Source organism: Rhipicephalus microplus, chromosome X (genome assembly GCF_043290135.1).
Source record: "Rhipicephalus microplus isolate Deutch F79 chromosome X, USDA_Rmic, whole genome shotgun sequence".
Lineage (NCBI taxonomy): Eukaryota > Metazoa > Arthropoda > Arachnida > Ixodida > Ixodidae > Rhipicephalus > Rhipicephalus microplus.
Genome location: NC_134710.1, coordinates 322,450,927 through 322,476,595, shown reverse-complemented (window position 1 = coordinate 322,476,595; position 25,669 = coordinate 322,450,927). Strand labels below are relative to the sequence as shown.

Here is a 25,669-nt window from a genome sequence, read left to right as displayed (position 1 = left end):
CACGCATCGTTACCGGCGGTAAGGAAGTGAAACCAGGCATGCAGGAATAAGGAAGCAGCACCTTAAGGAAAGCTGCATTCACATGCAGTTTTCCGACTACGTTTCCGGAGCTTGAACAGTCTTCCCTACATGCCCTGTTTCGGGCTTGGCCCCCCTGGTGCTTTATAAAAAAATCTCTCTCAAAACACTGCGTGCTTCGCCGAGCCACAAGTTTTGCGTTAGTGAAACAAGAGAGACAGGACTGCACTCTTTCCTGTCTCTCTTGTTTTTTTCTTCAAGTTTGTGCAGCAATTCAATTTTTCGAGCCTAAACAGCCTTCCCTACATTCTTCACCTCATCCAGTGTATCCCTTGCGCTTTCTTTTCTTCCTTATCACCTAAGACTTACGTCACAAAACACGCGTGAGGGTTCATACATCCTTCAGAATTAGAACTTCATGTCCTGAATTCTTTCTACAACTTGATCAACAGATAAAAACTTATTGATTATCTAGAAATGCTAGAGAGAAGTAAATGCTGAATTCATTGAATAAAGAAATGGTGTTTCTCAGTTTTCTGTTTTCTTTTCAAACATTTGCTCGTATTAACCAACCTCCAGTTCCTAAATATCTACGGGCAGCGTTATTCATACTTACGGACGCACGATCGATTGGTGTCGTCCGCGAGGATTTTCGTTGCTTGGCACACGGGAGGAAAACCGCTAAAGTAGAAAAAAAAATGCTGTTTTGTTTGCAAAAAAAGAATACTCGATACACAGCGTTGAGCAAAGTCTTTATTTATACTTCACACACGCAAACACACACATACTTAAGCACAATACATACATGTCATAACCAAGTACAAAACAACAGAACATGATTTTTGTTATTTCTTTTTTCGGTGTGCCTAGAGCGCCCTGTACTCTAACGCAGAGGGTGCCTTCATTCGGCCACATTATAGGCTCATAGGCTTCGAAACATACACCGACCTGTACCTTCGAGCAACTGCTGACAGCAACGAGCTTTACATTGCAGATTGTGTATGTAAACATTATTTATACGTGGCCAACCTGAAGGGGAAAAAAGTGTGATCACGATAAACAACCGCCTTTGCGAGCGCCATCAGACAGCTATATAAGGTTCTGCGTTAAACCCGACACTGATTTACAACATTATATTACAGTACATGGCATAAAGCGAAAGAGAGTGAGGTAAAAAATTAAAATAAATTACGCAACGAGTTACATCTTACAAATAAATGGCGTGCGACGGACACGGAGAAAGCACACAACAGGCGAAAGCTTACTGTAGCCTCTCACGTTTAATAGATAGATTACAGCGACAATTTTTCTGCCACACTTAGTCTGCTTTATTTCAATAACCGGTATAGCTTTCACCTATTCTGCAGAAGCACAGAGCATGCAATGTGATATGTGAAACATAAACTCCTTTTCAATATTGTCTTGCTGGTTTGTGGGGCAACGTTTGCGAATAGATAATAAGTGTGTCGGCTGCTGCCACTTATTCTTACCCACATAGGTTCATGGCTATTTCTTCCTCTTACCTTTTTTTTACTGTCCTGTGCAAGTGGAGTGGATAAGGTTCGCAGCTGTGAAAGAAAACCTGTTTGCGTGTTTTTTGTTTCTTTCTTTATTAATGTTGCAAAAAATATCCCGCGAGGATCCATTTCATGAAGTCTAGAACGTATCACCAAAGAGAAAGCAAAATTATTACTCCTAAATGCGCAGTTCCTACAACTGCAGAATTGAAGAGTTTAAGCTAGTTTCACAAGTGCGTTTTGACAGATACCGCGCTTACTGTTTCGTGGCTTCCTTTCCTTCAATCATTCTTTTAGTCATTGTTTGGGAAATGTAGCCTGGCCAATCACAGATCTATGTACTGGAATGAGTGAAAAAAACAGCGCTGAAAAAATGGCAAAAGAAAGAACAGAAGCACTGCACTGGCACGAGGATCACTCTCCACATATTTTCTGTTTTGGAAGCTTTATATGCATCTACCTTTATCTGTTTGGATGATAAGCTTGTTATGCCGCAGAAAGGTGTGTTCTTAAGCTAATGCATCCCCCTTGTCCTTAATGACATTTTACTACAGCCAGCTATGAGCGTAATAACGAAAGCAAGCTTTGTCAGGCGAGCATGGTAAATGTGATGATGTGCGTGTATAGCTTTTTAATCTTTTACAGCACAAGCCCTCTTAACACGCAGACTGCTTCTGCTAAAGCCTTTTCACCTGTTCCTCTTTCAATAAGGTTTTTTTTAGTCGACTGCTAAGCATTGGCCCTCAAGGAAAAAACTGCGCTTCGTGGCCTTAGAACGCTTGTTTTCAAATGGCCGTTATTGCTGGGGTTGTTCGCCTGGATCTGAAAAGAGCATTCTTCCTTTTGAATGCGAATGCATTTATTGGTCGGGCTATGTCAGGCGTCCGGCAGCGTTTACGCACCGGCAGGCGTTCTCTTCACTCTCACTCTCTCTTCCATAGCAACAGTTTTGGGCGCGCGCACTTATCCACGCCCCTAGAAACCGGAGCAGGTGATACGGGTGGAGTAGCGGAGAGTGAGTGGAGAAGAGGAGCGTGCTCTGGCATGTGAGAGCGTTCTCATCACGGGAGCTCGACGGAGCTCTCCCCCGTGTGTGGAGGCAGTGTAGGAATTGGTTGGTGCAGTGCTTCACTGCTTTTTCTCTCGCCATTTGCTCTCTCTCCTCCTTCCGCCCCACTCTCCCATCTGCTCGCTTATACATATTTATTAATGGAGTGATAAGCGCACCTCACTCTCAACCGTTCGCTGGCGGATGAATGTGTTGATAAATGGTTACGGTACAAATCCTCATCCGGAAAATTAAAAAACTACTCTGTGAACTCTCGCCGCCAGAAATGCCTTCGCATTTCTTCACAATGCTCTTCGGGGAAGTGAGGGAATTTTAATTTCCTTTGCGTATTCAAATATCGTTAAGCTTGGCATTGCAAGAGTATGCAGGAAGGTGGCGCTTGACAAGTGTTGCGACTGCCAAGTTGAAGCAGCTTTTCGTACGCAAGTAGCGCGTCTTAAGCTTGCAGTTTTTCAGTAACGCTTCTGATTAGCATTGCCGAAAGCTTCATGTCAGCCTTTAAGAACGAGTTCGAATTACTCTCGAATTACTCTCGAATTACTTTAATTCGAATTACTCTCGCAGAAAAGTTCAGCGGGTATTCCTTATGTGCATGAGGCAGCGCACAATCTCAAGAAAGTGGTCTTCAGGGCAGGTGCTAGGTTGTTGTTTTCAGCCCGAAATAAGCTGAATAGTCTGTGCCAGCAAGTCAATCGAGAGGTATGAAACAAAATAGGACGTAACAAGAAGCACTGGCCGAGGTTTTTTCAAAGTTGTCACTGTGTTGCGTTTGAGATTCCTCTTTCTTGCGGGCCTAATTAAATTCGTCTAACGGCGTGGTGCGCCAAAGAACGCACGCGACAGCATTCGAACAAGATTCGAAAACAAGCTAGTAATTCATTATATCTTCGTCGTAATGTTTGCGGTTGTTGGGCATTTTGTAAATCTAGTACTTTCCTATAAAAATACCATGGCAAACGCAAGCGTCTCCTTTCAGAAGCTCATCATGACCCGAAACAGAGGCAAGGCATGCGAACGTTTCTCCTCAACATCTATAATTCCGAAGGATATGAAATTCATGTCCCATTGACCACTTTTGCAACCCTCCGCATGCTAAATCTTCATTTATTGTGTTTTTTTTCTGTGGTTTCATTGCAATAGTGTTGAAAGAGATGTATGCTGACCAGAAGAATAAAACAGATATGGTTGCTAGTCAGGGGCATAGTCTGTGTTTTTCGATGTCCCCTCTTTTCAGCGCTTTTTTTTTTCTCGCAGGCCACTGTTGTAGGCCACTGTACTCAGATTTGGGTGCACGTTAAAGAACCTCAGGTGGTCGAAATTTACGGAGCCCTCCACTACGGCAAATCTCATAATCATACGGTGGTTTCGGGACGTTAAACACCCACAAATCAATCAATCAATTCTCCCATGAACATGAACCAACCAGCTTAATTTGCGCACCCTGATGTACCGGAATTCACAGTGCATTTTTTTGTTTTTAGCCTTTCCCATAGCATAAACTTATCATCGACCGCGCTTCCTCTGCCATCCCTTTCGATGGCACCAATCGATTTCAGCCCATCTTAAGAATGGCTGTTTTTCTATAAACGCTGCCAAGATAAGGGCCTTCCACGAGAGTCAATCGAATTGATGTCGATCGTAGACCGGCGAACAGTCACTGCGTACTACATACGCGTGCGAATCCCGTTTGCGAGTGGACTTCGTGGCGTGAAAATGGCTCAAATATTTACATTAGGTGAATAGAAAAAAAACAGGTATAATTGCACAAATTCGGACGAGGCATATAGAAGTGGGTGGAGTCCCTGAGGCTAGCTCAGGGGCTCGCTGCTGTCAGCGGCGCGCGGTCTCGAGAACCACCACACTCCGGTGAGACAAGGTTCCACCGATGCACTTCTGTACACTTTTGTACACTGGCAGGCGCGAACAGGCCGTGCGGCGGATGCACAGCGAGAGGAGAGTGGCTGTGTTGGTGGCAATGGCGGGGGTGTGCGGGTGGGATGTGAGGACTCTAGAGCACAGAATGGGTTAGGCTACCAGGGACACCTTCGCGTGGTTTTCTTCGGCATCCGTCCGGCCATTGGTTAGCAACGTATCTTTTTTCGCACTGGCTCGAGGGTGTACTACGCACTCCGGAATCTCAGACCTGGGATCACAAACAACGCAGGATGTGTTAGGGCAACGAACAGCAGTGCACTCTTGCAGAAATAGGGCTACGCATGCGCGCGGTGCAACGCCAATAGGGCACTCTCGTGCAGCGCGAGTGCCCTTGTCTTTAATGCAGTGTATTGCAGGCACGTGAAACAACGAAACCAAAGAAATATCACGTGGTTCGAAAGTCTTCTTTAGGCTTGCAGTTTAAGCTTATCGGCAGTGCATCTTGCTGAATAATTTGTTTAAAATGACACGCAAACAAATCATATGAACGGCACACAGCTGCATTCACAACTGTGACGTCAGAATGCGTCGATAATAATTTTGTATTTAGGTACCATTCATCTAATCTGATCTGTCCCATCAACAGTACTGAGCGTATAATTCATTCGTGGAAGTGATTAAGGCAGTGAGGAATTAACGGAAAATGAAGATAATTTTACAAACGTATGGCGCCTCCCCCCCCCCCCCCGCATACCTTCAAGTGATCGTGGTGTGCTATCTTCACCTGTAATGATGTTTGGTGCATTGAAATTTTAATAAAGGCCGATAGTAATACAACCAGCTGCACCACTCTCTCGTAACAATTCATGTGTAACAGAAGTGTTATTTTTTTATTCGTGTTTTATCCAAGCATGGTACTATACTCTTCGCCAGTTAGACCAGGTCATTGGCATCACAAACAATTCTTTTGAAAGAAATGATCAAAAAAAATAATTTTCTCTTCGAGGTAAATTATTAACCTCGGCCCACTTTAGATATTCCCCAATTATTCAACAATAAAATATACAAATTAATCGTCTTAGTTGGCTGCGGTTAGGCAGCTCACTAAAGTGATTGTTTTACTTATAGCGTACTTCTTCTCCTCACCTTAGTGGCAAAAAAAAAACTTTGCTCGGACTCTGTCACACAAATGAAGCTATAGGAACCTGCGTTTTGCGTTAATTTAAACTAAAGCTAGAAGTGTGGATACGGTGCCTCTGGCGAGGAAGGAAGACATAAGGAAAAACAAAGTAAACAGTTGTTTATATTTCCGGCATAACTTAGTACACTGCCGAAATGTTCGTGTAAACTTTGTAAGTGATTAGCTATAATATTTACAAGTCTTGTGAAATAAAAAAATTCACTCGCGTGTAAAATTTCTCTGAGAACGCACAGTTTTTATACAGCAATGTTGACCTTCAGAACAAATGAAGAAATGTATTCTTGAATTTATAGGCTTTCTTCTAACTTTGTGTTCAAAGTTTACTTTGACAGACCTAGGTATTGGGCTAGCAAATGAAAAACATTGAGCGTAAGTACAACGAAAAGGCAACTGCACGAAACAACCTGTGCCGACTTCTTCAGGCTGAAAGTTAAAAGAGAGCACGGCATTGAATATATACACATTAATTTATTTACTCAATTATCTATATATACTTTTTGTTTAAAAGTAAAGTGGGCGAGTCTTCTTGAAGCGTGCTTAAGTATTTAAAAAGCACAGTTGTATAAAGCAGATTAGGTATATCATTGCACAGGACCTGCCCAGCATACTTATAGCTTGAAGTATCGCATCTACTGAGGCGTTTATATATATATATATATATATATATATATATATATATATATATATATATATATATATATATATATATATATATATATATATATATATATATATATATATATATGTGTGTGTGTGTGTGTGTGTGTGTGTGTGTGTGTGTGTGTGTGTGTGTGTGTGTGTGTGTGTGTGTGTGCCATGAATGAGAGGACTGGGTGCTTTTGTCTTACGAACAACGATAGCATTTTTAGCGGTTACTGTATACAGGCCCAGGTACTGTTTTACAAAGCAACATATTACTCATTCCGTCGACAGGCATATCGACTAAGCAATAACACCCCGTTGGCAACAACTCCCGTAGGCCGTGGTTTTCGCTTGTCGGGTTACACGTGCGTGATATGCACGGCTTGTCAGTAGAATCTAACAGACTAGATTGCATAGGATATTTCCGGGCTTCAGCGAGGAGCGCGGTGATTGAAAGCCTTTTTGGGTAGAGCCACGCTATCCCCACTGCCTGAACACTGAGCTCGAATGAGCGAATCCCTCTAGCGCGTTGCATGTTGTTAAGGCTTCCTGGAAAACGAGCTTGAACAAGCAGAGAAGCCGGCTACTGTCTGCTAAGCATGACAAGTCAATTCTTGCTTGCGTCTTGCTCTTAGTCGTTTCCTACGAGTCTGTGTATTGTTACTATAAAGTACTTTTACTATACAACCTCTGCAGTTCATTGGCTACGGTATTATATCTATAGCTATACATGCAATCTTTGAATTGTTGCCGTAAGTTTGGGGATAAAGTGCGCGCATGATACGAGCTGTCCCTGAGAGGCATGGCTTTTTTCATAAATTTTGTTACTCTTGCTCAATTAAAATCAAGAAAGAGAGAGTAGCTTTCACTCTGCAAAGTTTGTAAAACTGATGTATGCATGGTCTCGCAGTAATAGTGGTTGCACTGCGATGGCTTCAGAGTTTTCTTAAATTGCATTTTCGAGAGTTCAGTTCGACAATTCCAGTAACAGCATCTTTAAGTGGTAAAAAAATTAATAAAGGAGGCACTTGTTTTCTTGTTGTTTGCTAATTCTAGGAGCATCGAATGCCAAATTAGACCCGCTGAATGGATCGGAATTGTTTGGCCTTTGTGTTTGTAGTTTAACAATACGCTATTTATTAAACGTTGCCCTTTCTTACCACTTGCGATTCACATGCTTGCTGGCGCCACCCATGTCAGATGCAGTCTTAAGGCTGGACGCGTTTCTTTTCTACTGACTTTATTATATGTATACACAACAGGCAGAAATGGCATTAGACTTAGCGTGTGCATATTTTCACCGCAAGACAGAGGCGGCAAAAGATGTTTGGGTGAATGGCATAATCAAAAGGGCTAAGTGACCAGTGTGTCTTTTTTACTGTAGACGGTTAAGCATGCGTGCAAAAATTAGAGCAACAGGCAGGATCAGCCACACTAGTGAAAGCAGCATTAGTATTTAGCAAGCGCAGAATGAAGCGTAACGAACACTTTGTTGAAATGGGAAGGAACAGTTTGATTACTTCACTACACGTCACGCTAGTACACATGTCAACACGTCACATGAGCAACACGATATTGCCACAAGATAGCTAAGTGACGGCGCAAGTATATCCAAGAAAAGCGGGGAAGAAAAAAAAACTCCAGCCACATTCTGTAAAATGACTTGTCGTCCATTCCGTTTTCTCGTGATGTCGCATAGAGGCTGTATGGTCATTTGCTCCATCCCTTTTTGTTTCATTTCTTTGATTTCCGCTGCCCTGAAATTGTCACACGCGAGCGTCTCTCGAGCACCAAGGCCTGGCTCAGGGTCAGATCTAGCATCAAAGATTCCTGCGAAGAGGCAAACACTTGCGCCCTCTGCTCTTAACCACTTAGCTTAGCCGAGTTTATGGGACCAAAGCGTGCGCCCGTTAACTCGCATGATTTCGACCTCTGATCAACGAAGGCGCCCTAATACAACTGAACCTTAGCTCACCGGCAAGCTATAGTTCACCAGTTTAACGGCTTAATTTATTTTGCACTCAACGTTGGGGTGGTAGTAAGAAATTTCGAGACTCATATTTGATTGTATTGAAATAAATTGCGGAAAACTATAGGACTATAGGCTGAATTTTCAAATTTTCTTGACATGTAGCTTGACGTTTAGAGAGTAACGACACCGGATAAAGGAAATTAGAACCTAGGTGAGTACTTCAGAAAAACTGCAGTTTAAAAAATGGTACATTTTTGTACTCGTGTAGGCTAGGGAGATCTCGCTCGTTGTTGTTATCTCTAATTACTGGCTTGTTCGTTTTTGGCTGGTTCTCTTTACCTCTTTACAACATTAAAATACTTTGTTCATAGTAAATTAGTTGAATTTTGGCAATTCAAAATTTTTCATTATCTGCCCTACAAATACTGAAATATTGCGCGATTACATAACTCCCATTATATCACCAACACTACCCTTTGCATATTTTGAGCTATGACTGAGCATGAGAAGTTGTCATAAATCACCGTGTCATGAATTGCAGCAACCCTTAACGTGTCACTTTAAGTCTGCGACAACCTATTACGCATGTGACGACATATGAAACGTATTGCATCCTGCTACCATTGCTCTTTCTCTAACCACTTTTGTACTGCTACAAGAAAGTATAATAAACTTAGGTTTCTCCATCCGTCTTGCGTACATAATAATCATTAATCGCATGGAAAGACCATGCTTTCCCACAAGCCGACAAATAGCATATTTATTGTCATCTCTTTCATAATTGAAAATTGAACCATTACATAATATTCTCGCCTACCTTGCGCTCATCTTTCATTCTGCTATAATCATGCATCCTAACTTTTGCAATTGCAGGCTCAATAATTTTCGGTCTAGAGTTCACGAGAGAAAAGAAAGCGTTATGGAGATAGTAAAAAACGTAATTATTACGCGTACGGATTTTCTAACGCTCCAATTATTTACAAATATTTAATGCATGCAGGCCATACATCTTTGTCAACTTGCTTTCAATTCAACAAATGCCACCTGTTCGAACATTAGCACAGCACATAATTGTGAACAGGTAGGACAACAGCCGTTCAAGGTAAGTTTTATCAGTTCAATGTGCTAGGTCCAGCATGACATCTGGAAATATTTCTTTTCGAGAACATTATTTTACACTTTAACAGTGATATCAACATTCCCCTATGAACACACCATGGTTATGTGTCTGATGGAATGCAGTATAGTAGGCTATGCCACAAGCTTGTATTCAATGATGGCCTAAAGTGAAGCAGTGCCGCACTTGCCACAAGACATTTCAACTTATAAGCATTCTGAAATTCTTCCAGTGCTACGACAAGCTTTTACATGTGGCCATAATCCCAAAGTCTGTCAAACGGAAGGCAATGCACAGGGAAAAATAGTGTACATGGCTTGGCATGGTGAACTGGCATGTTCGCTGTGCACTGCTTGCAGACTTGCGATCTCACTGCACCATGTGCTGAAATACTTTAAATGCTCCATGCCCTGTCATGCGCAAATGGGCGGCGCCGAGCATGTAAAGTCCTGGATGGCCTCAGACGGCCGAAGTGGAGAGGTACTCGCACTGCGTATCGTACCTGGACAGTCCCCTGTGGGTGGCAGCTCCACCCCCTCCAGCGGCCGAGCGGATGGTGGTTCCCCGCAGCGAGCTTGGCTCGCGCAGTGTGCCACAGCAGCTACGGCTTTTGATAATAGCCACGAACCCACGGCGGAACTTGCGGTTGAAGTACGCGTATAGCACCGGGTTGATGCAGCTGTTCGAGGCGCCCAGCCACTGCGCCACGGGCGTCAAGATGAGCATCAGGTTCCAGTCAACGCTGCCTTCTTCGGGAGCGCTTCCCAGCTTGAGCCTCGTGAAGATGATGTACAGTGGCAGCCAGGAGAGCACGAAGATCACCACCACCACGAGCATCATTTTGACCACCTTGAGCTTGGACCTCTGTATCATCAGGTCTGTCTGCTTGGTCTCGCCCGGAATGCTGCGCCGCCAAACCTTCGAGAAAGAATAACCAACAAGTTTCTCGGGAGCTGTATGTACATACGCACGTGTTCTAACGCTCAATTGTAAGCAGTGGCACGGCGTGCTTAATTCAACGCATTAAGATCCCAAAGTTGAACTTTAGGGACACCTGGCTGGGCTAATTTGACCAATGAGTCAAATTAGACCAACTAGACACTTACCTTGTTAGAAAACTTATATGTGACATTGTTTCTGCTTTCAAGCTACACCAAGGTTGGAGTGCCATGCACTGGCAATATAACAGTGCATGATTTAAATATTACTCTGAAGGCACTGGGTTCAGGCTAGTTGGCACTGATTCGTAGCTTTTGTACGCTAATACAGGTGTGTAAGACGGGCGAAGGACGCGGAACAAGCGCTCAAAGGCTTGTCATGACGAAGGTGCTTGTCTTTTGTCCTTCGCTTATCTTACGTACGTGCCTTTACGGCGGACAAAAGACAAATTTAAAAGCAAAAGAAAATATGCTGATGGTCTCTAGCTAAATACATCAAGCACATGTCAATGATTTGGTCACGCGTGTCTTCCTTTTAATGAGATCCACAATATCGCAGGGCATGTCGTTTATCTTTGCCTACTGTGTAGCACTTTCAGATTCTCGTGTTGGGTAAATTGTAAATGCGAAGCATTTCTTAGTGCACTCCTGCGACTTTGAGCGTATCTATCTATCTATCTATCTATCTATCTATCTATCTATCTATCTATCTATCTATCTATCTATCTATCTATCTATCTATCTATCTATCTATCTATCTATCTATCTATCTTTTTCTCTATCTAATATGTCTATATATCTATCTAGCCGCCTACGGCTTTTAGCTTTCCTGGCCGTTTGAATAATAGCATCTATATCAGAAATGGTATGCCATAAAGTGAGTGTAAGACGACCATATTTGAATTATAACAATAAAATCATCACATGTATTTATTATAGTCATGATTTACATGTCAAGGTGTCGCTGCTTCTGCGGTGGTTTCGTTCGCATGAAATATTGCAAAAATGGTATGGTTTGACACAACTGCATGGCGAACATAAGTCACAGGCCCTCACGTGTATATCATGACATGCATGTCGTGTAAGTCTTGGCTATGAGCTACACTCACGGTGCACTCACGGTCGTTTCGCTAGCTTTACATATACAAAATTTTCTATTACGTGACATGAATGAATGACGAAGGTATATGACTGGTGCAAACATGATAATCAAGACATGCGTGTCATGTAGGAACATGACTACATGCCATGCTCATGAAGCGCTCGCGGTCATTTCGCTAGCTTCACTTATACCAAATTTGGTATTACGTGACGTGAATGCACGACGAGCCCAATTTCTAGGCGAAAACATGAAAATCATGACATGAAAGTCATTTATGATATAATTTACGTCTTCCTCGTAACGTTTCCTGTTTTTAATGTGACAATTCAACCTCCCTCATACGCTCTTCGCATATCATTATTTCTCACTGTACTTGGGATCTGCCGATTGTTTTCATTTATACTGCGTCCAAAAAGAGTCAGGTAGACGCAATTCAGGATACTAGTGTCACTGCTTTTTTGCCAGTACATTCTGCTATATTTCTGCAAATGATACGCGTGTCTTCCTTTGAGCACCACAATATCGAAAGACATGTGGTTTGTTTATGCCTGCTGTGCAGTAATTTTAGATGATCACGTTAGGTAAACTTTTATTATGATAATGCGTCCAAAAGATGTTGAGGCAGATGAGAGCCAGGATATTAGTTTTCTGCCAGTGCATGATATATTACTGGAAATGGTACAAAAATCTGCTGTGCACCTAATCCGTCAAATGTGGACAACGAATAATTAGGGCGATCTTTCGAAAAAAAGAAATGGTAAATACCCATGCACAAAAAAACCTCACTGCCATTTCTCGCACCCTGGAATTTAGTTGTACACGCATAACGAAGTAGCGTCGAATACTGATGGCATAGCAGCCACTGCTCGAGATATGTAACACCAAGTAAGTAATAAATAAATAAATATATATATATATATATATATATATATATATATATATATATATATATATATATATACATATACATATATATATATTGTGGGCTCGCTTCAACAATAGATCAGCTGTCTTCGCTGCTACGAACATCACACCAGATAAAATTTTACTGCCGCGGGGCACTACTGTCGCCTGCGTTGCCGATCTGGAGCCTGTGTGCGTCGTGCCTCTTACCCCTGCCTCCTCTAAAGGCCATCCTGGAGATCATGCTGCCTCCTCGGCCTTTACAGCAGCCATCAACAAGGACTTGACAGACTCGCAGAAGCAGCAGCTGCTTGATTTCTTACAAAAGCATGCAAACTCTTTTGACGTTCATTCATCCAGCCTGGGCCAGACAACTGCTACAGCACATCGTCTTCAGACAAACGGAACCTCCATTGTGCATCATCGTCCGTACCGCGTTTCCCTAGCCGAACGAAAAATCATTGAGGAAAACGTAGACGATATGATGCAACGGGAGATAATCCAACCCTCAACCAGTCCTTGGTCGTCTCCAGTGGTTCTGGTGCGTAAAAAAACGGTTCCGTACGATTTTGCATCGATTACCGAGCACTCAATAAGATCACTTGGAAGGACGTATATTCCATGCCACGTATCGACGACGCCCTCGATTCGTTACAAGGTGCTGAATTCTTTTCAAGCCTCGACTTGCGTTCCGGCTATTGGCAAATCCCCATGCACGAAGATGACAAAGAAAAAACTGCGTTTGCAACCCCGGACGGCCTATACGAATTCAATGTTATGCCGTTTGGTCTATGCAATGCGCCCTCAACTTTTGAGCGCTTGATTGACACCGTGCTGCGTGGCCTGAAATGGAAGACTTGCCTATGTTACCTCGATGACATTATTGTCTTTTCATCGACGTTTCCTCGACATCTGCAACGCTTGGATGAGGTCCTGACTTGTGTTGCGGGCGCTGGTCTTCAAATTAACACCAAGAAGTGCCCTTTCGCCAGCAGATCTATCAAGGTCCTCGGTCATGTTGTGAGCAAGGACGGAATTCGTCCAGACCCTGAGAAAACTGCTGTGGTGCTTCGCTTCCCTCACCCTGACAAGCCGAAAAATTTGCGAAGTTTCCTTGGTCTCGCCTCTTTCGGCGATTCATACAAAGCTATGCCTCCATAGCCGCACCACTCCATAAGCTACTTGCTTCTGGTACGCCCTTTCAGTGGTCTCAGGAATGTGAATCGGCTTTCGACAGGTTGAAGAGTGCCCTCACGACCGATCCTGTACTTTCTCACTTTCACGATGGTGCACCGACCTTCCTCCATACAGACGCTAGCGGCCACGGTTTAGGAGCCGTGCTCCTGCAGCGCGACAACTCTTCGCGAGAGCGAGTCGTTGCGTACGCCAGCCGCGTCCTCTCCGCAGCCGAGAGGAACTACACGATCACCAAGAAGGAGTGCCTCGCCATTGTTTAGTCAGTGCAGAAAATTCGTCCCTATCTTCACGGCCGCCATTTCACCATTGTGACCGACCACCACGCTTTATGTTGGCTTTCGACACTCAAGAACATGTCGGGACGCCTCGGCCGCTGGATTCTACGCCTACAAGAGTATGATTTTGACATCGTATACAAGTGGGGCAGAAAGCATAGCGACGCCGATGCTCTTTCTCGCTGCCCACTACCAGCGGTTCCCCTCAGCGTTTCCGCAATCACTTTGAACAACACACCCTCGGAGTCCACGTCTACGGTGGTTTACTCTCTCGCCTCCATGGACCAGCTGCCTTCGGACGACCAGCACGATTTTTCTTCTCGACAGCTGGCTGACCCATACTGTCGACGTATTATAGGCTACCTCACTGGCAGTTCCCGTCCACGTAATGCGAGGCTCCGTCGCCAACTCTCGCAGTTTAGGCTGGACAACTTGGTGCTGTACCGCAAAATTTACCATCCTGACGGTCAGCGCTGGGTTCCCGTTCTACCCCGATCGCTTCGGTCCGAAGTCCTCAGAGCACTTCATGACCATCCGACGGCTGGTCACCTTGGTTACCACAAAACCTACGATCGCCTTCGAAGTCGGTTTTATTGACCAGGTATTACCCCTAGTGTAGCTTGGTACGTTGGGTCCTGCACTACCTGCCAATGTAGAAAACTACTCACAGCTGCTCCAGCCGGTACACTACAGCCTCTTCCGTGGCCAGCCACGCCATTCGAAGTTGTAGGCATCGATCGTTATGGCCCCCTTTTAGTCAGTGCTGCTGGAAACCGATGGATAGTAACAGCCGTTGACCATTTGACGCGCTACGCCGAGACGGCATCCGTCAGTACCGGTTCAGCTTGTGAAATTGCCGATTTCATCCTCCGAGCCATTATACTGCGTCATGGTGCTCCACGTGTATTGCTCAGTGACCGTGGAAGGGCCTTCTTTTCACAACTAGTGAACGAACTTGTTCGCGCCTCTGTCACAACTCACAAGACTGCCTCTAGTTATCATCCCCAAACTAACAGCCTCACTGAGCCATTCTACCGCACTTTTGCTGACATGATTGCCGCCTACATTCAACCAGACCACAAGAACTGCGATGTAGTTCTACCATTCGTCACTTTCGCCTACAATACGGCTATTCAGCGGACAACCGGCTACTCACCGTTTTAACTAGTTTATGGACGCTCCCCTACTTCTTTCCGGGCGTCTCTTTCTTTACCTGCCACGTGGATTCATCTCCATCCTCTTCAGAGGAATACGTTTTACGGCTCGCAGAGAGCCGCCAACGTGTTCGTATAAACACTGAAGCCCAACAGCAAGACATAAAGCTGGTTTATGATGAATCGCATCGTTCTGTATCCTTTCAACCTGGAGACGAAGCGCTCCTTTTGACGCCTATTCGCACACCTGGTTTGTGCGACAAATTCCAGCCACGGTTTATCGGGCCGTACACTGTTTTTGAAGAACCTTCACCCGTGAATTATCGCGTGACGCCACTTGTAGCCCCTGCAGGTCGCCGTCATCGAACTACTGAGGTCGTCCATGTCTCCCGTATGAAGCCCTTCATGCGACGTTCTTTGTCCCCTTGACTTGCCGCGGCCAGGCTGGCCGCTTTCACGTGGGGGGAATTAGTGTGGGCATTTAGTATACCAATCCTCTTCATCTGTACATTATCATCATTTCATCATTATCATGTGTTGCTCATGCATCCTTATCGTTGTCACGTAGCATCATCATCTTGGTTCGTTCTTCTCAGCTGTCGGCTGCCGGTTCCTCGGGCATAATAAAGGTCTTCCAAACCAAGACTTCATAATATATATATATATATATATATATATATATATATATATACATATATATTATATATATATTATATATATATATATATATATATATATATATATATTATATATATATTATATATATATATATATATATATATATATATATATATATATATATTATATATATAAATATATATATATATATATTTCACCCACTTTCCTTCTTATTTACATTACAATTGTTCTAATAACTTCCCCTATTCATTCCTTTGCATTATAGTATGTTAGATCTCTTTATATTGTGTCAAAATACAGAAAAACGAGCCCTGAGGTATACACTTCTTTCCCTTATTAATTTACGAGGGTCTCATACACTGGCAGACTTGGTGCCGTTACGTTTTATACGAGGGACTATTGGTCAGCTGCCCGCTCGTAATAAGTTCACATGCTACGTTATGCCACACAGGCTCATAAAAGGATGTTCCACACTCGCCGCTTGGCTACAGATGGCGCTGACTGACACTCCAACGTTTAAATTCACATATAAGTCGAAAAAAGTGGATGGGGGAATGGCCGCTGTGATAGCTCAGTAGTTAGAGCATCGGACGCGTTATTCGAAGGTCGTAGGTTCAATTCCTGCTCACGGCAGGTTATCTTTTCACCCACTTTTCTTTCTTCTTATTTACATTACATTTGTACTAATACCTTACCCTATACATTCCTTGGCATCATTGTCTGTTAGATTTCATTATTATTATGTCAAAACATGGAAAAACGAGCCCTTACGTATACACTTCTTTCCCCTATATATATATATATATATATATATATATATATATATATATAGATATATATATATATATATATATATAGATATATATATATATATAGATATATATATATATATACATGTTATCTCTCAAAAAGGTGATTTTGCGCTCTAATTGCATAAATCATATATTCCTTTTCTTTGTATTCGGCATCAAATGAAAGATTACCCTGATACCCATGATTCGGCAGTTACTATAACGTTTTACTGTACATGAACATGCCGCAGCTTCTGTTACTAGCAGCGAGACAGGAAAGTCTCCGCATGTATAGTTGCGGAGATCACACTGCCTATAACGGGACACTATGTGAAGAATATATTTTGAAAAAAAAATATAATGAACAGTATAGAACATCACCTATGTGGGAAGACTGGTATTCACTCTGACTAAAAGTTTCACGATGTCATAATGAATGGATCACCTTCCTCTACTCATTGCCGGCCTGGAAACAACTATCGCGCTCTACTGAACATAATTTTCCTAGAGGGTCATGGTGAACTGCGGTTTGTTTGACACTATTGACCCAAACGCCGCTTGTTTTTGTTACTGCATCCGACGCGAAAAATAAGAGCACGTCGTGTCGAATACAAAACATGCGCGAGCACTTCGTGAGCCTTGGTGCTTTTGTGTTTTATTTAAGGTTTACGCTAGTTTTCACTCAGTAGGCCCATTCTGCGATCAAACGCTACGAAATAGACTGCGGCGACACAAAGTTGTTTTGTTTTTCACGTGGACCACAGTTACCAGCGAGCTCTAGTGGCGGAGCACCGAGTTGGAAAATTGCGTACGCTCGAAACGGACCCACATAAATGTAAGTAAACTTCGAAAATGAGGAGGCGTGTTAACAAAAAAATAGAAAAGAAGCTCGCCTAAACTTATCGCACGGGGCGTAGCGGCAGCGGTATAACGAGCTGAACGATCGTTGAGCGCCGATCAGCCGCAGGGGGCAACAGTATCGTGAGCTAAGTGCAGCAATTACGCGCTGTCAGCTCCGCGACAGGCGAGTGACAGCAGTCTGCAGCGCAGCTCGCAAGCTCGATTGTTCGTATGCTTCGTTCGCTGATTCTTACTCATGCTGCACGAAACAAATAACGGCATACAACAGGCCACGCCACTGAGCAGCGGCTCGTATTACCACGGGGTTATGTCGTCGTATTGTGAGAACTATACCGTGTTCTCTCTTGTACGACGAGTCCAGGCGGAAGGAGCTTCAAACAGAGCTCCTTCATCGGGCCGGAGTTTAGGACACCATCGGAGCATTAAACTGCAACCCGCTGCAGTATGTAACTCTGCATCTGTGCGCGCGCTGTCCTGGTGCCCAGCGAGTTGTTTTTTAAAGACGACCGTCTTTTTTGGGGACCTTCTGCGCAAAACTTTTGTCTGTCTGTCTGTCTGTCTGTCTGTCTGTCTGTCTGTCTGTTCGTATGCTGAAACAATACTCGAAATGGCAAAAAAACCCATCTGCAGCACCCAACAATATTTTTCAAGTTTCAGAGTTCATACTTGTGCGATTATGAATTAAAAAGCAAATATTGCGCATATCTGAGGCACAATAACAACACTTCAATATTCTGTATGTGTCTGTTTATGCTAGAAAATGCATACATGAGTAATTCTAAGGACTGAAGCGTTTATCGTGCTGCACTGACAAGGCAACGCTGTATGCAAGAAAAGGCAAGCGTTTCTATCGCTTTTCTAAGACGACACGGTGGTAGCATCTACACGTCGTCTTGCGTTCTACATCTTATCGCCTCCGAGACGGACGCGCACGCCATGTGCTTTGTTTTTCAAGAGAACTGCCAGATACCACTCATGTCTCACGCATGACTTGCCTCGATGCGCTCGTTTGCCTCCGCTGCACGCATCGGGGCACTCTAACGCAGCGCCTCCAGAATACCATCACCGATTTTCTCGCACAGAACATCAAATAAACCCTTTGTTAACTCTCTGCAGACGCAATACTATCGTCTTTCGATGACATTTGCAGTGAAACATACAGACACGGGACAAAGTTTTTAGATGTGTAGCTCTTGCTGGGGTCTATGTCCCGCGGTGTCGGCGTCCGCACTCACACGCAACTTTGCCCCTTCTCTTTCTCCAACAGGTATGCTTTACTCTCCCCACTTCTACCTCCTGCTTGCGTTTTAGCGTTCTCGCTTCTGCTCTTGCGGCGCATGCGCTACTATCCTACTCTAGTCTCCTCCTCTCCTTCGATTACGAATATAAAGCGGCTGCACATGCGTGCTCCCTCCCCTCCTCTCCTACACTTCTCCTAACTCGCCTCGTAACACCGATTAATGCAGCGTATGCTAGCGAGTTTCTTGAATAAAAGCACTGACTGCTCGCGCTGCACAACCGTTCGCTGGCCACAAGGAACCCAATGTATGTACTAGCACTGGATCTTGACATCAAACGTAGAGCCAGAGGGAGATTTCTCTTTGGCGTTGTTAAACAATAAAAAAGCGATCCCTATGCTGTAGTAGGAAACACTGGTCTATCACTGCGTGCTTTGCTCCGCCCAGTTTTCCCTCCCGTGCAACACCGTCGCCAGTGTACGCGTTAGCGTCCGCTGCTCCGCATTTACACATGGTTTCCTTTAGCGTGAGATGGGGTAATTTTTTTGACTTTGTTAATTGTTCAGAATTTTTTTTACTAATGCATACGCCAGGGAAGCTACGTGCTTAAGGTATACTCTGCTGAACGAGAGCACAGGTCTGATTCTCGGCCAGTGCGACCACATTTACGTAGAGGCGACGTGCAACAGAAAAAGAAAAAACTTATTATATTAGTTTAGGTGCGTGATATGTAACCCCAGGCAGTTATAAATACATCCGGTATGACAACCTACGGTGTTCCTTATATTAATTATCATGATTTTTGTGCATAAAATTTAATATTCTTTTTTCTTATTGCATATTTGGTATCTTTATGTATGATCAGACAAAAGAAAATTGTCTACTAAGGTGAGAGGTACAAAAAATGTAAAAAGATGTTTCAGCTCCCCTGCGCAAGCCGGAACGCGTTTCCGTGCACGTTAATTAGGCACCAGAAAAACACATACTCTCAGATGACAGAAGCGACCAAAGTAGATCATATTATTTGAAATATTTACCAGGAAGTAGCCGTTCGCTAAGGCTTACGCAGAGTACACAGTTTCTGCATTAAAATATGACGTTTTAGGAGAGAATTGGACGATTAGCTGAGGAGCTACACTAATTATAAGGGCATTATACAGATTGGCGGTCACATTTCCATACGAATGACACGAAGTCAATCTAATTCATCCTTCTCCTGTGCCTCTATAAACGAGTCCAAAGGTCATTCACGCGCTCAGTCAATGCAAATGACACTTCGTGCACGACTGTTTTAGCACTCTCTGGGCACCTTCAAACAACGCCTCAAAGTTGCCTTATGTAAGCCTGTTGATTATGCTGTCATTTTCAGTACAATGTCATTTCCCTTGGTACATGTTGTTTAACGTTCTATTATGTCTCGGTTCCATTGTCTTTCTCTTTAGCCTGCATTGAGAAAGTTGCGAGCAGTCCGAAAACATGATTTATATAATATCTATCTTACTTAACATGCAAAGCTCAGTTTTTCCCTTCATCTCAAGAGAGCAAAGATATACGTACCCCTCTTCTCTTATCGATACGTGGTGTCTTTAATTTTGTTACAGACCTCTTCCATGAACACTGTGTGAGTGAAGCAACTTTACTTATTTATTTATGTATTTATTTATTTACTTATTTAATTATTTGTTGAGAAATACTGCCAATCTCAAAAAAGGTCAAGGCAGGAAAAGGGGGATCAGTTATTTAGAAAGAACGATAGCTGCCAGGACCACGATAAGTATTGTTGTTGGAAAGGAAAGGTTGTCGATAATATTGCTATAATCTAGCTTGATGTTGGGGATTTAAGTAACTTGAAACTGTATGACTAAGTCACAAAAAAAATGACATGCCGTGCACACTTGCCAAAAACATTTGTTACGACGAGGTCAAGAAAGCCAGACCACCGAACGTACTTCACGGTCTTTTAGTTTAACCAAAGTTGTTTTATAGTCATTGTATACCCTTATTGTTTTCTATATACCCATAACAAGGTCATAAAACTTGCTGTAATTTAGCGTGGTTACACCACCATTGTCGAGTGATATCACGGTTCTGTTTGCTTTGGGAAAGGACGACATCATTTGGTTTCAGAGATTCAACTTTCTTGCATGTATTGGTTTAGGCTAGCAAGACAAGTCTACACACTTCTACTGCACGCATTTACAAATAACCCAATGTGTTGCGCTGCAAGATGACACATACACTGCTGCACTGCTGTCATCCAGGCGGTTTCTGAGCCTGATCCACGGCACTGCATGCTTGAGCTCACAGATTGGCCGTGTTTAACAGATGTCGCTGGTCTTGAAAGCGTAAGCTTCTAAGCTGCAGCTGCCACTAGGAGTGTAAGATCAGCGTGTCCGTACATACCGTCTATCGCTGGACCCATGATTGGAAATAGTCGTGCGTGCTTGAACTTTAACTCGTTTTATCGCGACGTGGCGCGTTAGCAAGAAAGCTTGCGGAGCTTCCATGCAGCGTCTATTCTGGAAAACTGAATGAACAATTTATTGTTTACAATCTGAGCAGGACAGGCAGTTCAATCGGCACATAATCTCACCATGACATGTAAGCCATTCAAAAGGCAAGTACATGTTTTTTCTCAGTTAAATGGTGTGTCTCTTCGGCAACCTCAAACAGCAGTTTGTCGTGCCGGCTGCGGTGTAGAAGTGACAGAATGAAGTTCAGCTCCACCTTGAAATTACTGAAAAAGAGTCCATTTTTGTGCCCGTTAGTCCTTAACTAATCGTAATGCGGAACGAAGCACTGTGGGCACCACTGTCATTGCTATAGTAAGGTCGCATGTCTTGAATTTGATTGTTGCGGCTTTTATTGGTATCGCAAGAAACGCAGCTTTGGAGCTTACATTCACCTAAAGAGGTATTTTGAGGGTTTGTAAAGCACGAGGAATATAGTGCTATCGCCTTCATGTAAAGTAGTAGCGCTTTCTTGACTCGGCTTGTAACAATGATTATAGAAAGACGTTGAAAGGACAGACCATGGAAGACTCGAACCCCGCGTCTACTGGCTTGTGTGGTAGGGTGAAGAAGATATACAAAGTGAAAGAATGCTCGACAAACATGACGTGAGTCACAACGAGCCAAATGGCTCCTCGGATTCAGACGAGACGTTCGTTCCTCCACTGCATCTCCATTATGGCTTTCGCCTTTTAGGCGTCTTAGCGATAGCATAGGTGATAGTCGGAAATATTTTAGATTCTGTAAGAACGAAATGTAAATCTCTTGCAGCAGAATAATGAGTAGGAAAATTGCAGCATCTTGTCCTAAGTTTCTTAGAGCGGTGCAATGACGGAACAAGAATATGACGCAGAGATAAATAAGGAGATAACGCAAAGAGAAAATGAACGACGAAGGCTTTAAGCAGTGCCATATCGGAACCAGGAGCAGGGTACCTACCTTGACCCAAATGCAGCCGTAGCAGACGACGATGAGCAGAAGCGGGAAGAGGTAACAGAGCACGAGGTGCGCGAGGATGAAGTACAGCGTCGAAGAGCGCTCGTCCGGCCACTGCTCGACGCAGAGGGTGACACCTGGTATGCTGGGGTGGATAGGTTGCAGCGTGAAGTAAAGAGCCCAGGGAAACGTGATGGCCACCGAGAACGTCCAGATGACCAGCAGTATTTTACGCACGCTACGCGTCGACAACTGGCACTTGAGCGGATAGCAGATAGCCAGGCACCTGCGAGGACAACAAGCGCTTCATCGCATTGCTCCACGCAAATATAGAAAAGCATGCGGTTCGTCATCATAGCTTTAAACCCCTAACTTAAAAATAGGTTTTATGCGCTTTTTTGTTGACAAGGTCAAGTGCTATTTGAGCCCCCTGAGAGAAAGCGGAGAACTAGTGCAGACAATAAACCAAGCGCATGAGCACGGAAAGCATGAACAGTGAAAGCACTGTTGAGGGGTCATTCCTTTTAGGTATACGTGAAACGTGCATCTCGCAGAGATGTTGCAGGTGTCTGCCAACAGATTTTCCTGCTTCCCAATTAGAGTGAAAAATTTAATTTTTAACTGAGCTGAGTTTGACCAGGTCGCTTGCCAATTGAAGAACGGATGAATAAAATGTATTCCCATTCCGGGGTACCGAATGCCACTTTCTGTGAAAGCTTGGAAAAGATAAACTGCGTTCTTTTTTATTCATTCGTTTGCATGTCTACGCAGAAGTTCTCAAAGAGGCAATAAAAAATGTCTCCTCTCCGGCTGCACGTGAAATTTATATTACGCCCATGGAATTAGAAGATGCAACCGTATTCGCGTGGTTCTCAGTTTTACATCAGATACACTACGGAAGCTTTCTGAATTTATTTTTTTCTATCAGCACTCTAAGATAATACAAGCACGCATTCTGTGAATGGGCATTGTATAGTGTATATGAATATATAAACTGAGTAAAAAGGCATATTTCTTAAAGCTTCTCCGACGTACGCTAAAGTGCGTAGGATAACAACCATAGCCAGCCTCTAGTCCATTTGTAGTGGCGGGATGGGTACCGGCCGCACCGGTGACATTGCGATGGAGGCAATATGACAGGGTCCATTGTGCTGTGGGAACACCATAAAATTTCAGGGGCCCTTCACCACGGGGTGCCTCGTATTCATAGCCGTAGCTTCGGCGCGCTTGTAAGCCGAGAGGCTGTATAAGTTTTTATTTAAACTGTTGGACAAAGTATTTTTTTCAGTTATTCCCAATTCACCATTTCTAAAGTGAGCATTATACTGCCTTTGATGCCTGCAAATTTCTGAAAACTCTTCTCTTTATCTAATTCTTTAGTGTCCTAGGCCGACTTTCCCATTTCTTGATATCCGCACTAATTGATGATCGCTTATCGATCCTGGGTGCACTTCACGTAATCCACGCTTACCTATTTTCTTATCTCAAAGTAAGCTTCCACATCGGCTATCAGTGTTTATTCAAATATACACCCAGTTTTTTTTCTTCTTCTTTGTATTACGACCATTATTTCCTCTTTTTTTTGGCACTCTGCGTAATTTAGAACTTCATCTGAAATCACTTTGTTATTCTTTACCTGTCTGCCCCGTGTGTTCTCCCCTGCAAACTGCACTGGTAGTATATGATTTCCTCTTTATAGACAGGGGTAAATTGAAAGTCTTATGATAATGCCCACCTTATGGGATCCAGCCAATATCAGTTATTCGGTGAACTTTCTCTGCATAAGCGCGCTCGTCTTTTAGAAGCTGGCCTAGGCTTAAGTGCCCTTGTGCCAATTCGAGGGTTGGTTGCCTATCATGAACTCCTGCTGGTTCACCAAACTATGAAGTGTTATTCCTGTTACTATTAAGTGCTGGAGTTTTACATGCTAAAAACCTGATATGGTAATGAGACATGCCATAGAGAAATACTGGACAAATTTCGACTATATTAGGTTCTTTGCTTGCCCGTTATCTTTGTCTTTATTGTATTTGAACTGAACGATAATTTAACATTTTCTCGGTTGAGCTCCTGACTCATTTGTTGCGACTTGATACCATTACTGCTGAAGAGCGTATTATCATCTGCAAAACATAGTTGGTGGGACATTCTGCGTTAATATCGTGTTTCCTTATATCTCTGGGACGCATTCGTATAGATACAGCTCAAATAAATTGTGAAGTATCTACCTTTAGAATAACGTGAGGGATCTATTAGTGTTTTTCTATAGACATTCAAATGCGAGTACTTCATACCTAAACGAAGTACTGAAAGTGATCAGTATAACATTGACACTTCATTATTATTGGTTGATTGTTAGTTCTCTCCTTGTTATATTGAATTGTATATACGCGCACATATCTTGTTACTTCCTAATTGTGGCCCAATTTTTAGTTTATTACACATTTAATTTCATACTCATACCAGTTGAACGATCTCGCATGACACACATGATGGTCTTCTTAGAGCAGTACAAAGTATGTAACCCTTTGTGTGCAGCTTACAAACGTAGGTGTGATTGAAAACTTGGTAATCGTAACCTATTTCATACGCATGAAAGGATTGATTTGCATCTTCTGAAAGCGAAAGTGAGGAATTTCTCAAACTAGCCTTTATGATAGCTTGTAGAACCGAGAACGATATGACAGATCACTAGTGCCGAGTCGTAGTATGGTAATAAGCCGAAAAAAAAGTGACAATCAATTTTGGAAAAAAAAGCTAAATTACTGAATGTCTTCCTTATGGGGGGGGGGTGAAAGTATTAGTTTTAATTTATAAGACGATAATTGACACCTCATGCACAATTAGGTTAAGCAGAGAGCAACAACTTTTCTTTAACAGCGTTTGCTAAGTGTGCGACCAATAATACAACAAACCCACTTAATATGATACTTAAACCCACATAAACTGACGGACGAATGGCAGTCAGCTCGTTTGGGTTCTATGTTAGCAAGCATAACTTTTGAGTGATCATGAGTGCGTAAAAATTTGGCAAATTTGTGTTTGGTTAAGCCTAACTCAACATTTTTATTAGAGTCAATCCGCTAAGTCATAAGGAATGATGTATTATCTGTGATAACTTTCCAGTGCACTTTCTATGTTTATTAGTGCTATACTTCATTCATGAAAATGCTTCACGCCTTTAAAAATATGGCATTGTACAAGAACTGCGCGGCACACACCTTATTGTTGTTGTTTTTTTTTTTTTTGCGAGACGCTTGCCTCTGATGGTGGCTGTGAGGTTGGCCTCGCAGCCACCATCAAGGTTAACCAAGGTTAACGAAAGATTCCTCAGTGCCTTTTCGCGCATATATATATATATATATATATATATATATATATATATATATATATATATATATATATATATATATATATATATATACCATGTGCTTTGTGGGTTCCCTCACATGAGGCGCGCAAGTACAAGCAACTGTGGCAGTAAGCAAGCATATTTCTCTTCAATGCGCTAATGGACGAGTGTGATATTCGTGTATAATATCGGATTCGTCTTTACCTGCTACTTATTGCAAAAAAGGAAACAAATATTTTGCACAAGAAAGCTATCCCTTTGACCTTAAGCTAGTTGTATCTGCTTTATAGTTATTTCGCAGCCATCACCAGCTCACTTCGGAGGTACTGCATTCTATGCTGGCAAAATATTTAGTTTACGCA

General features: G+C 43.0%; 1 protein-coding gene across 1 annotated transcript in view; it reads right to left on the bottom strand.

Annotated features, from left to right (window-relative positions):
- Positions 1-753: 753 nt before the first annotated feature.
- Positions 754-25,669, bottom strand: part of LOC119162083 (neuropeptide SIFamide receptor) — a 323,575-nt gene continuing 298,659 nt past the window's right edge. The window contains exons 3-5 of the mRNA XM_075879596.1: positions 21,959-22,241; positions 9,914-10,329; positions 754-4,747 (exon numbers count right to left, since the gene is read on the bottom strand). Coding sequence (XP_075735711.1) covers positions 4,630-4,747; positions 9,914-10,329; positions 21,959-22,241 — 817 coding nt within the window. The 3' untranslated portion in view covers positions 754-4,629. The remainder of the gene's footprint in view (positions 4,748-9,913; positions 10,330-21,958; positions 22,242-25,669) is intronic.